The sequence below is a fragment of the Cucurbita moschata genome, unplaced genomic scaffold, assembly GCF_002738365.1.
Source record: "Cucurbita moschata cultivar Rifu unplaced genomic scaffold, Cmos_1.0 Cmo_Scf00009, whole genome shotgun sequence".
NCBI classification, from domain to species: domain Eukaryota; kingdom Viridiplantae; phylum Streptophyta; class Magnoliopsida; order Cucurbitales; family Cucurbitaceae; genus Cucurbita; species Cucurbita moschata.
In genome coordinates, this window is record NW_019268525.1 from 4,219,669 (window position 1) to 4,231,608 (window position 11,940).

The 11,940-nt window shown below is 34.8% G+C and overlaps 3 protein-coding genes across 4 annotated transcripts; 1 reads left to right on the forward strand and 2 right to left on the reverse strand.

The window, feature by feature from the left end:
• Positions 1–675: 675 nt before the first annotated feature.
• LOC111447126 (anthocyanidin 3-O-glucosyltransferase 5-like) lies at positions 676–2,903 on the reverse strand. Of its 2 annotated transcripts, XM_023086141.1 has the most exons (3): positions 1,922–2,903; positions 994–1,492; positions 676–845 (listed from the first exon to the last, which is right to left on the reverse strand). In XM_023086141.1, the coding sequence occupies exons 1-3, from the start codon at positions 2,834–2,836 to the stop codon at positions 841–843; spliced, it is 1,419 nt and encodes a 472-aa protein (XP_022941909.1). In that variant the 5' UTR covers positions 2,837–2,903; the 3' UTR covers positions 676–840. The 2 variants fall into 2 exon arrangements, with proteins under 2 accessions (XP_022941909.1, XP_022941908.1); XM_023086140.1 differs by lacking the exon at positions 676–845 and having other exon boundaries at positions 953–1,492.
• A 492-nt stretch (positions 2,904–3,395) lies between these two features.
• Positions 3,396–7,846, forward strand: LOC111447127 (protein HEAT INTOLERANT 4-like). The gene is made up of 14 exons (XM_023086142.1): positions 3,396–3,792; positions 4,255–4,293; positions 4,381–4,434; positions 4,530–4,593; positions 4,758–4,816; positions 5,186–5,310; positions 5,394–5,453; positions 5,586–5,644; positions 5,895–5,974; positions 6,172–6,210; positions 6,347–6,409; positions 6,490–6,537; positions 6,622–6,750; positions 7,322–7,846. The coding sequence occupies exons 1-14, from the start codon at positions 3,643–3,645 to the stop codon at positions 7,367–7,369; spliced, it is 1,017 nt and encodes a 338-aa protein (XP_022941910.1). The 5' UTR covers positions 3,396–3,642; the 3' UTR covers positions 7,370–7,846.
• Positions 7,847–8,225: 379 nt separating this feature from the next.
• Positions 8,226–9,292, reverse strand: LOC111447051 (transcriptional activator HAP3-like). Its single transcript, XM_023086024.1, has one exon. The coding sequence runs from the start codon at positions 9,174–9,176 to the stop codon at positions 8,466–8,468; it is 711 nt and encodes a 236-aa protein (XP_022941792.1). The 5' UTR covers positions 9,177–9,292; the 3' UTR covers positions 8,226–8,465.
• Positions 9,293–11,940: the final 2,648 nt, after the last annotated feature.

The following is an 11,940-nucleotide window of genomic DNA, read 5'->3' on the forward strand; positions in this document are numbered from 1 at the left end:
AATGCTTTTAAAATTAAAAAAAAAAAAAAAAAAAAAAAAAACTAATCCAAACTAATTAAATTTATTGGTGAAGGCTACAGATGGCTGTTGATAAACCTACGAGTAAAATTTAGACGAAAAAGTTACTTCACATGGTAGAATTTCTAAATTTTTTTAGTATATTGTGAACTGATTTTATTTTCTTTTATTAAATAAAAAATGCTAAAATATAAAATAATTAAATAATGAAATTTTTTTGTTCAAAATATTTGGAGCCAGCTACTAAAAAAAATAAACATTTTATGAGAAATCAAATTCAGAAGGGTATTAGCAGTCGGACACTAATAAATGGGTCATTCAATTTCTTGTATTTTAGTTCAAATAATTTGGGGTTGTTATCATTATTATCTGTATTATGGAATGTCTTATTTTGTATTATTTCAACTTTATGAGCTAAGTCTATGTGCCATTAGTGAATCAATAATTAATTGAACTAAATACCCAAATTAATTCCCTTATAAAAGTATAAGAATTTGATAGACGGTGTAAATTAGTTTTTGGCCTATAGATTCATTACTATATAAAAATGGTGAGACTTAAAATAAAATATTAAAAAATGCATGGATTAAAAAATTATTTTAATTATTTTTAATAACATCAAAAAGTTATTTTAAATTTTTTGAAGAATAATTTTCTGTTGGTTGGTATCCTTCATGCATTCTCCTTGTTTGTCATTTTCGTTTTCACATTATTAGAGGTGAAATAACTGACCTGACCATCTGCCACGTGTAATTACGAGCCTGCAAGCTTCGCCGTGGGTCTATAACTCAATCCTGGCCGTTGAATTATAATTATAACAATTCAACCTAAAATCATAAGAATAAATTAGGTTACATAATTTCTCCACATCTTATAATTATAACATCGTGCATTATTCATATCATAGAATTATAATTTTTTTTTCTTAAAAAAGTAAAAAAAAAAAAAAAAAAAGGTTTTAAACTTATCCCGTACGGCCAAAAAGTTTCACAACTCGAGCAAAGTTCTCGTACGACGAGCCTCCTTGCGCACAGGCCTTTTCTGCACTTCGTTGAAGTTCCATCGCCTTCGCTCTTATGGCTCTCCCTTCTTCGTCCTCCTCCGCCATTATCTTCCTCACCATCGCCGCGATCTCCTCCCTCCCGATCACCGCATTCCCTGGCAGCTCCTTCGGCCGCACCGCTACCCCCATCTCATCCGCCAGCATCGTGGCGTTCATCCTCTGCTCCGCGTACAACGGCCACACTATCATCGGAACTCCCTTCGTAATTCCTTCCAATGATGAGTTCCATCCGCCGTGCGTGAAAAATCCCCCCACTGCCGGACTCCCCAGCACCGCCGTTTGCTCCGCCCACATCGACACCAGAAACCCCACCTCGCTAGTCCGCTCCAAAAACCCCTCCGGCAAATATCTCGCCTCTGATTGGTCCTCACTCCCATCCCCTGTCGTGAAAAACATCGCATCCGACCTCACCTGTAAGATAAAATATTGAACAATTGCGCCCAACACTTCAAATTTTCACTTTTTTGTTGGAACTTAAATTTTTTTTATATAAACATAAATTAATTAAAACAAAGATATTAATATTTTATATAGTCCTAAATAATCTTTTTTACTTTTCTCAAATTATTTTCATCTTCTATTTTAATAAAAAAATTTACGAATAAAAATGAAATTTTACAAAGTTTAGGATATTTTAAATAGTTCAAAATTTAATTAATACTAATAAGCATAAATTTCTTGTTTGGTTTATTAACATATAGTAAAAATTTTAATTTTGGTTTTTTTTTTTTTTTTTGAGATTATAATGAATTGATTAATTAAACTATATTCCTTCAAATAAATAAGTAAATAAGTTTGGATTTTTTTTTAGTCCAAGATCCAAAGCTAATTAACGTTTACCGTGGGCGGCCGGACCACCCAAACAAATCTCTGCCGACTCAACTCCAAGCCATGAGCCATTTCCGTCATTTGCTCAAACGACAACGTTCCGCCGCTCCCGAACGACACGTAAATCACCGACTTCCCGGGCTGCTTCCTCAACCAGTTGAACAGCTCGCTCGAGCCGTCTTTCCCAGAGCCGAAATGTCGCACGATCGGTCCGATCGAGTAAACCGGCGCGTTCATTACTCGACCCAACAGACTCCGATCTTTGAACGATGCGAGTGTGCGACCTTGCAACTCATCCCACGAGTTAACCAAAACGCCGTGGCTCGACGCTATTGCCCTCCCCATTTTGACGTACTCGTAATACTGGGATTCGGTCCGGTCCAGCATCGGGTCTACGACGTCACATGGACGAACCGGTTCGCATCCAGGGATTTGAAGCGGTTCTTTCTGGTCCACGTACTGCCCGACGATTTGCTTGTCGAGAACCTGGGCGTAAATGGTCAAGGCTAAAAACCATGCATTAGAGGCGACGAAGACGTATTTGGCCATGTGGAACTCGTCGGCGACGGCAAAGGCCTCGGTGGAGAAGATGTCTGCAATGAGGGCGGAGGGGCGGGAGGTGAGAGCAGAGATGGCCGAGCGGAGAGCCGGGACGTGGCGGCGCATGGTGATGGCAAGGCGGCCAACGACAGTGGAATCGGTGACGTCGGACATGTCAGCCGGTGGGAGTTCGACGACAGTAAAGAGGCCAGTGGCCTCGGCGGCGGCAACGACGTTATTTTCGGCGGAGGAGGAGTGGGAGGTGACGAGGAAAACAGTGAGGGTGAGGTGGTGGCGCGTGGAGAGTCGCGTGGCGAGCTCGAGAGAGGGGAAGAGGTGGCCCATCCCGGGGCTTGAGATGAGAGCGACGTGGGTTGGGGAGTCCATGGAGAAATGGAAGAAGGGTAAAGCAACTTTAGATGTTACCACAAACTGTATACTCACGTATTTGTAGTTACATTATCGGACGCGGAGGCTGAAGAATCACGCGCCCAAATTGGCGCCAGCTATGCCGGACCTCGTTTTTGGGCCTTGATTTGGACGCCTACTGTTGGGCCTAGGCCCACAATTTTGTTTTCAAAATTTGTTTATGAATGTGTATTTTTTTAGCCAAATTGCTAAAATTGGATGTTATTTAAAAGTTAAATTAATAATTGTAAGAATTGTAGATATTTGAAAATAGAAAAAGTATTTAAAATAAATCTTTTTAAAAAATTTAATATTTTAAAAATGAATTAATTTATTAGAAATAAATTTAAACTTGATATGCTATGGATTTGTAATTTTTGAAAAATTGGAAGGTTAATTGTAATTTTGAAAGTTAGAATAAATAAATCTGTAATTTAAAAGGAATACAGAATAATTGAAATGGAAAAAGAAAGAAAAAGAAATTTTTTTTTTTGAGAGAGTGTGTGTGACGAGTGAAAATGGAAATTGAACAAACGTTATGAAATAATTTTGGATTTGAAGCTTTAGACGTCCCGCCTATCTGCGGCAGAAAGGAAGGGACCATCCGCGTTGATCTTACGCTCGGTAATCCCTAATTCCAAAACCCTATCTTTCTCTCTCCATCTTTCTCCCTCTTCATTCCCAATTTCGAATCCGGATCCTTCGCTTTCAATCGGCCGCACCGCCCACTTCCTTCTTCTTCTTCTTCGCACTCTCTTCTGTTTTCCAGCTGAGCTCCCAACGAAATGAGGAAAGGTACTAAGAGGAAGGCAACTCGGAAGGAAGACCATAAACCCGCTCAACCTAAGCCCAAAGAAGTTCCTTCTCGAACCAAGCGGATCAAGGTCCCCAAACCCGAATCCGAACCCGAGTACTTCGAGGACCAGCGCAACTTGGTATTCTATATTCTACACCATTTCTGCTACTGCTCTACCTCTTGTTCTCTGCCTCTATCGAGTCTTGCGTTAGTCTTGGTTGTTATGTTATGGGATTTATTCTATCTCTTTCCTGGGTTTTCAATTTTCACTATCATCAGTTATTACATTCCCCGCTTTTTTTTATTTCCTGAAAATTTGAGCTGTATGATTTTTGTGTGGGGATGGTTTCGTTTGCTCTTTTGGGTTTCTTGAATAATCTCGTATGCTGCGGCGTAGCCACCTAAAATCAACTTCTGTATTGCAGCTTGGTTTTTATTTAATAAGCTATTGGAATCAGATGCTTATTTTATTATTATTATTATTTTGTAATATGACAATACCTGAATTGGGGGACTTTTTGGAGCTTTTTGAGTGTATGTGGATTGCCAATTGGTAGTTTGTTGCTTCTTCTGATTTACGAAGAACTATTATTAAATGCAGGAAGATCTGTGGAAAGCAGCATTTCCTGTTGGGACAGAGGTTTGGCATAAACCACAGTGCTGGTTTCTTTTTATCAGAACTCTTATTGTTCTGTTGCTTATACATATACACGTTCTTTTATTTCAGTGGGATCAATTGGACTCGGTTTATCAATTTAACTGGAATTTCTCAAATTTAGAAGTGAGTTTGATAACCTCTCAAGGTTCAATTTTGGTTTATTTTTAAAAAAAATTATTTATTAGGATTGGTGATATAACAATTGCAATTATTGTCAGGATGCATTTGAAGAGGGAGGAAAGTTGTACGGTGAGAAAGTTTATCTTTTCGGCTGTACAGAGCGTAAGTAGCTTAACTGATAAAAGAATCTTATTCTATATTTTTGAACATAAGCAAGTCGATTTCATTAGGGTCTAGTATATTGTTCCAACCCTTTAAAAGCTTCTTTTTCCTTACCCTTTTTTTTTTGTTTGTAGTCTAATTATGCTTGATTCCTGTTTGTGCAGCTCAATTGGTTCCTTACAAGGGTGAAAATAAAGTTACAGTCATACCTGCTGTGGTGGCTGTAAGTCATTATATTTATTAATTTTTGTATATGGTGTTGATTGTTATTTGTTTTTATTCAAAGACAAAGGCTTCTAGAAATGACTAGTTAGTGGGTTTTGATCCAGGTGTTAAGACAGCCTTAAACTTTTTTGCCTCTTTTATTTTCTTCTTCATTGTATATGGTGTTTACAATGTTTTCATTTTCCTTTGTTCAATACCACTGGCCTTTTCCATGGTTTTTGTTAGTTGCCATGTTAATTGACTGACCACCATATTACTAATACCAAATTAAAGAAGTTGTTGACTTATTATTACTTTTCTCATTTGTTAACATTCACCGCATTGCCATGGAATTGGAATTAAAGAAGTGCTTTTTCTGGTTGTACAGGTTGTATCTCCTTTCCCACCTTCTGATAAAATTGGCATCAACTCTGTTCAAAGAGAGGCTGAAGAGATAGTACCCATGAAACAAATGAAGATGGACTGGGTTCCTTATATTCCTCTGGAGAAAAGGTGTTAATTTGTCAATCTTTCTTAGCATCTTTTAGATTCTAACTCTGGTTTATATTTGACCATGAAATCTGATTCCTCTTCAGAGATAGCCAAGTCGATAAGTTGAAATCTCAAATATTCATCCTCAGTTGCACTCAGAGAAGGTACAAATATGAATGACCTTCCACTTCTATTTTGCAGCCACTTACAATTTCACAATTCCTTATATCTTTTATATACTACTCTTCAACAAAAATTTGGACATGGTGTGATGCTTGTGCGAATTGTTTCTGCAGAGCTGCTTTGAAGCATTTGAAAATAGATCGTGTCAAGAAATACGAGTATTGCTTACCCTGTAAGTTTTTGATAAATTAGGTAGTTAATTATATGACTGGCGTTTTATTCAATGAGAAGGGAACAGCTGAAAGCTCTTGGGAGGAGAAAGTGAAATGCTTTCTAAAGGGGATAAGTGATATCTAGTTGTAGTTTTCCACCCCACACTTTTAGTACCATTAATATTTGGTGTCATCAAGATAATCCTGCTAATGGTTATCATTGAAGTCTATTCAAGTTTGTCATATCTCATGCTGTTATGTTTCTGGCAGATTTCTACCAGCCATTTAAGGAAGATGAAATTGAACAAAGCACTGAGGTTCCAATTATTTTTCCAATCGACCCGAAACCAGTAAGGTTTTTAATCCATGCTGTTTTAAAAAGGCTCATGAATGCATAGTGTGTAGGGAAAAGATTAGTTGAGCATTCTTATTTACAATCTGAAATTATATGCTTATATTTTCAGATTTTGATGCCCATTTGGATTAGGATGATCATGCAGGGGAACTGCAAATCTATATGTAAGTTTAACTCTTTTGTTATCTGCAGGTTTTCTGTGAGTTTGATTGGGAATTAGATGAACTCGAGGTACAAGATGTTAATTCAAATGACTGTCTTGGTTATTATCTTTCAATAGTTTAGGTTGCTGTTCGTTTCTGAAAACTTTCTTGAGGGAAATTCCCATAGAATTTTATGTTTATGCATTGTTTTCACAAATCTTCAGGAGTTCACGGATAAGTTGATTGAGGAGGAAGAGTTGCCAGAAAATCAAAAGGATGCTTTCAAGGTATTAGTTTGTCAAGTGTTGCAGCCAAGGAAGCTATTTTATCCTTATAAAACCATAAATGATTATGCTTGATTTTTTAGGCTTTCGTGAAGGAGAAAGTAAGAGAGGCCAAAAAAGCTAATAGGGAGGTAAACATCGTTAGTTATATTGTTATAATTTCGTTTGTAATAAGTAACAATTACGTCAAGGTCTTATATTTGGTTTTCTTTCAGGCTAGGGAAGCACGTAAAAAGGCGATCGAGGAAATGAGCAAAGAAACTAAAGAAGCATTCGAGAAGATGAAATTTTACAAGTTTTACCCTGTACAAACATCCGATACACCCGACATATCCAATGTCAAGGTAGGATTAACTCAGCATATAAGCATCTTGGTCAATGAGAGTGAGAAGTGTTTGAACTTGAACTGAATTTTTGCTAAACCTCGATCTTAATAATCAATAATGGCTATGGACTACAAACTATTAGAGAGCTTCCCATCTTTCTCAATACTAAATTGAAGGAAGGTGACCAGAAGCCTACACCTTTCTAGATAACATTCTATAGCTATAAAGTTTGTACCTCTTAGGAACCTAAGTGCTTCCCCTCCTTACTTATTTACACTCAAGGCTATATAACCAGCATAGATTGACCTCTTGACCTAATGGTTAGTGTAGTTCATTGTCAATAATAAAATGGCTTAAAGGGAAAGATTCAAATCATTGGTGGCTAACCTGTTGCGGAATAAGATTCAGCAGTTGAGAAAACTTGGGAGTTTTTGTGATAACCATATGTAGGGGAGGGGGTAAGGTAATTGTCCCCTTAGGTTAGTTGACCTGAAAATCATGTATATCAACTTCACTCATTATTTCACTGATATATTCCTCCAAATCTTAAAAGGTTATTTTGTCTCACATAATATCTTTGGCTTTCCAGGCTTCATTTATTAATAGGTACTATGGAAAGGCTCACGAAGTTCTGTGATCTCAAACCACGGCTGTCTCGAGATAGAAATTTATATGAAGCTCCTTTCTGGTCCAAATTTTGCTCAACATGTAAAGGTACAGCTTCTGTTGAATCCCGAAAATGGTGACGCCAATGCCTTTCAACTGATTTCATCAATCGAGCGAGAAAAATGACGGGATCTAGAAAGAACAGTAGCCTTCAAAATCTGTAGAAGATAGCCTGCTGTATTATTTAGGGTCATGCTTTTGTTCTTCAATCGTTTTTTTCTTTTTCTTTTTTGTTCCTTCTTTTTCTAAACTTCTTTTCATTAGCAAACAAAAGGGCATAGAACCTCACTTACTCTTAGTTGGAATATGTCGATGTAGTTGTGTTAATTATTTCATCTCGTCAGTTTTGTTTGTGTAACCATAGTTGAGTTCTTCATCCTCCAAGAACAAATTATGTTACCTGTTTCATTGTGCTTGAAATGTCATTACACATTTTTCGGTTTCGAAAGACAAATAATTCCATTTGTCGAATAATTTAATTATGTTCATGTCTATTGAATACATTATGTTACATTTTTAGGACCGTGTTGAGGACTTAGTTCTCAAGTCAAGGACTTTCATTGGTAATTAATTTGGATTCTCAAATTAATAAGATTCATAATGACGAGAAGTTCACTATAATTTTTTTTATTAATAATATTTTTCACAGTTGAGCTATATTTAAATCAACAAATATATTTGGAATATTTGTGATAAGAAAAGTAGTGCAATAAGGCAAGCAAAGTAAGTACCTAGAGACCAAGAAATTAAATGTGAATGTGATTAGAATAAAGGTCAAATAGCATAATATATTATGACATTACCACTCTTACTTTAAACTATTCATTATAGATTCAAATCCCACATCCCATCACTTTTATAACAATAAAATTTAAATATAATTCTCTCTAAAATCTCTCCATAAAACCATACTCTTTTAACTCTTTAAATCCTACCATCAATTCCAATTTATTTATTAGACTATGATAAATTCTCATTAATATATTCTAAACTTGACATGGAAATTCAAAAAAAAAAAAAAAAAAAAAAAGATTTTTCATTAATTCTTTCGAGTATATATAATCAAATCACCAACCAGAGCTCTGTTGAAGATGAGGCGCCATAGCTCGACCTCGATTTCCTTCATTTTCATGGACTGCACTCAAATTGAAACCCCTTAAATTTTCCCCAAATCCAACGCCGTCGATTATATGGTAACTCTTTGGATTTCCTTGATGATGGTTGTGATTATGATTATGAGCCCCGAGTGAATAAAACCCAGAATTTAAATTCTGAAAATCGAACACGGAATTGGCCGATTTCCCGCCAATAATCGGTTCGGCTGGACAGACCGCCGCCGTGGATTTTGCAGGAGACGGGGAGTGATCGTCCTGTCTGGCCAAAGAATGCTTCTCCTCCTCTGTTTCTCTATATTTGTTGAGGTAAGTCTTCAAAGTGGTGACATAATTTTCGAATCCCAGAGTGGTCATGGCCCAGAGCAAATCGTCGCCGTTGATCGTCTTCCGTTTTTCCCTTTGGCACTTGTCCGAGGCCTCACCGGTGATGAAGCTGATAAACTCCGACACGCATTCTTGTACGGTCTCTTTCGCCTCTTTCGAGATTTTCGCGTTCGGCGGAAGGGATTTTTTCATTATTCGGCTCACGTTTGCGATCGGAAGGAAACGGTCTTGTTCTTTCGTGGAGCTGTCGGAGATGTTGCCAGAGGTGGGGCTGCCGACGGGACTGCTGTTGGTGGCGGTGGCGGTGGCGGTGGTGGTGTTTCGCTTGTGGCCGTTCATGGCGGTAGAGTTTGGCCGGAATTTGAAGGCGGAGGGGGGTTTTCGTGGTGGTGGTGGAAGGTCGGTTTGAAGTGGGGATTTTAAAGGTGGAGGATGCAAAGAGAGGAGAAAATTAAATTAATAGGAAAGACGGTTTGATTTTGACAGAAAATGGAGAAAGAAAAAGAAATATAAGGAATGTTTCTTTAATTTCTTTCCTTTTAATTTTCCCTTTTTTTTTAATTATTATTATTGAGAACAACATACGCCTTTCACTTTTTAGTTGAAAATATTATTAGAAGATGAAATTAATAAAAATATCATTTAAAATTATTTATAAACTTCCAAAAATTTCATACCTCTAAATTTATAAATTTTTAAAAATAAAAAATAAAAATGATCTCACCTTCTCCTATAAAGATATTAGTATTTTGTTTTAAAAAATACTTTTAATTTTTAAATGTTTTATTAATATCTTTAAAAATTTTAAAAATTAAAAAATTTATACTATTTTATTAATATCTTAAAAAAATTTCTCTCTCCCTGGTTATAAAACTTTATATTAGACAATTTCTTTAAAATTATCTTAAGTTGAAGAAAAAATTAATTTAAAATTTCTATTTCTATTTGAAAATACTCATAAATGAAAAGGTTCGAAATAAAATAAAGGGGACAAGGCAGTATAGAAATCACGTGAAATCAAAAGAGAGAGAAGAAATCAAATAAGAATTTGATCATTAAAGTATAAATGAACCGTTTTTATGTTAACCTACGATTGACCATAACCGTTTAAAACGTTTTTTTTATTATTTTTGAAAGTTCATGAATGCTTGTAAAATTAAGTAAAAATAGATAATAAACTATTCTTTTCAATGAGACGAAGAAAGTAAATCAAAGGAAGTGACTTGGAATAATTAAAAGGCTTTCTTTTGACCAAAACCTCACCTCTTCATGTCCACTTCTCCTTTTATCTCTTCAAATTCCAACTCCTTTCCTCTCAATAATATCGGTTCGTCCCATCAAAATTTTAAACTGTTTAGGCGGTTCTTTAATCTAATTAGCATAAACTTTTAAACTCAATTATACTAAATTATCATGTCATTTCAATAAACGTGCAAATCAAGATTTGATCTCAGCATTTCTCGATCTACTTTGAAGAGAATATATATTTATCCTCACTTATATGCTTTTTGGAAAAGAAAAAAAATTTAAGCGGTCATATAGCATAGGATTGCTTCAATTGAGGAGATGTTTAGTTTTAGAGTTTTTATGATAAAGCCATCAAAACGAAAAAGTACAGTCCAAAATCACTTTCATCTAAGTGTAATCTCGTTTCATTCGTATACCTTTTTTTACTCAAACATCACATATTATAATAACAAGAGGTTCAGATTTGGGTTTGCACGAGAACGTGAGATTTGGGTGAAGTAAAAAGAGAAATGTCAAAAGGGATTCACTTTTTGGTGACAAGTTTGATGGGTGTAAATTGTTCATCCAAATTGGTGGGGGCCGAAAATTCTTATGTTCAAATTAAATGGTTGCCTTAGCTTTGAATTTGTTGGGTATTATTTATACACCCAAGCTTTGAAATGACAATTCCTCTTTTTATCATTTTAATTTTCTTTTTATCCTACCTGTTATATTCAATTATTAGCAAAATTAAATAAATGTGTATATATATATATTTCCACGTCATCTACCGATTTGTTTGTGCATTTGCCATTTGGCGTGAAAAGGCATGTTCCACTTTTCAATTTTCAATCTCTAAAAAATATTGATAAAAATAAATTAAATTATTAACAATTGCAGGCCTTCCTCTATTTTCTTATTTTATTTTGATTTTATTTATAATTTAAAATTCTTCATGCAAGTTGAAATTAGAGATATGTGTAAATAAAGCTTCATTATTTTATTTACAAAATTAAGACAGATACCTTTACGAAAGAAAGAGATTAAAATAATATTTGTTCCATAATCAACCATCAATTCAACGCTTCATTATTATTATTATTTTTTTTCTACGATTCTCCAATATTTATTTATGGTTTTAAAAAAGTTTTTATAGCCATAAACTTTGAATAAAAATAATAATTACTAAAAAAAAAAAAAACTATTCTAACTTGTAGGTGCATTGGCCTTGGCTCATAGTCCAACTCAGAGGCGCATTCCTATCTGGATCGATCAATCGAGCTCCTTGATCGGGCCTCACAAGCTTTTAGCAAGCTATTATTCTTTGGCCCATAACACAGGCAAAGTTTTAATCTTTATATTAATTTGTATTAATTTAGTGTTGTATTTTTAATTTTATAATTAAAGTGAGAGACATTTAACAATTTATTTCTTATATTTTATAATTCATAATTATTTAATCTTTTAATTTTAATTCGTAATAACTTAGTTTTCGTATTTTAAAATTTATAATAATTTAGTGTCTACATATAACTCGTTTACTCAAGTTTGACACAAAAAATTAAATAAATACGTATATAAAAATTTATAAACTTTGTCACGGTGGAACAAACAAGAAATGAAGGCAGTAGATTAATAATATTTTATAGAAATATGACAAGATATTTATATAAAAAAGTAAAGTGGGAAAAAACTGGCTGACATCATCATTGCCCACCATTCACTGTTTTACGTTGTTCATCCAAGTCAAAAGGATGGAGGCCCATGGGTTGACCCAAACAACCTAATGTTTTTCTCGGTCTTTATATAATAATGATTGACAACCGGTCCACAAAAAAAAAAAAAAAAAAAAAAAAAAAAAAAAAAAAAAAAAAAA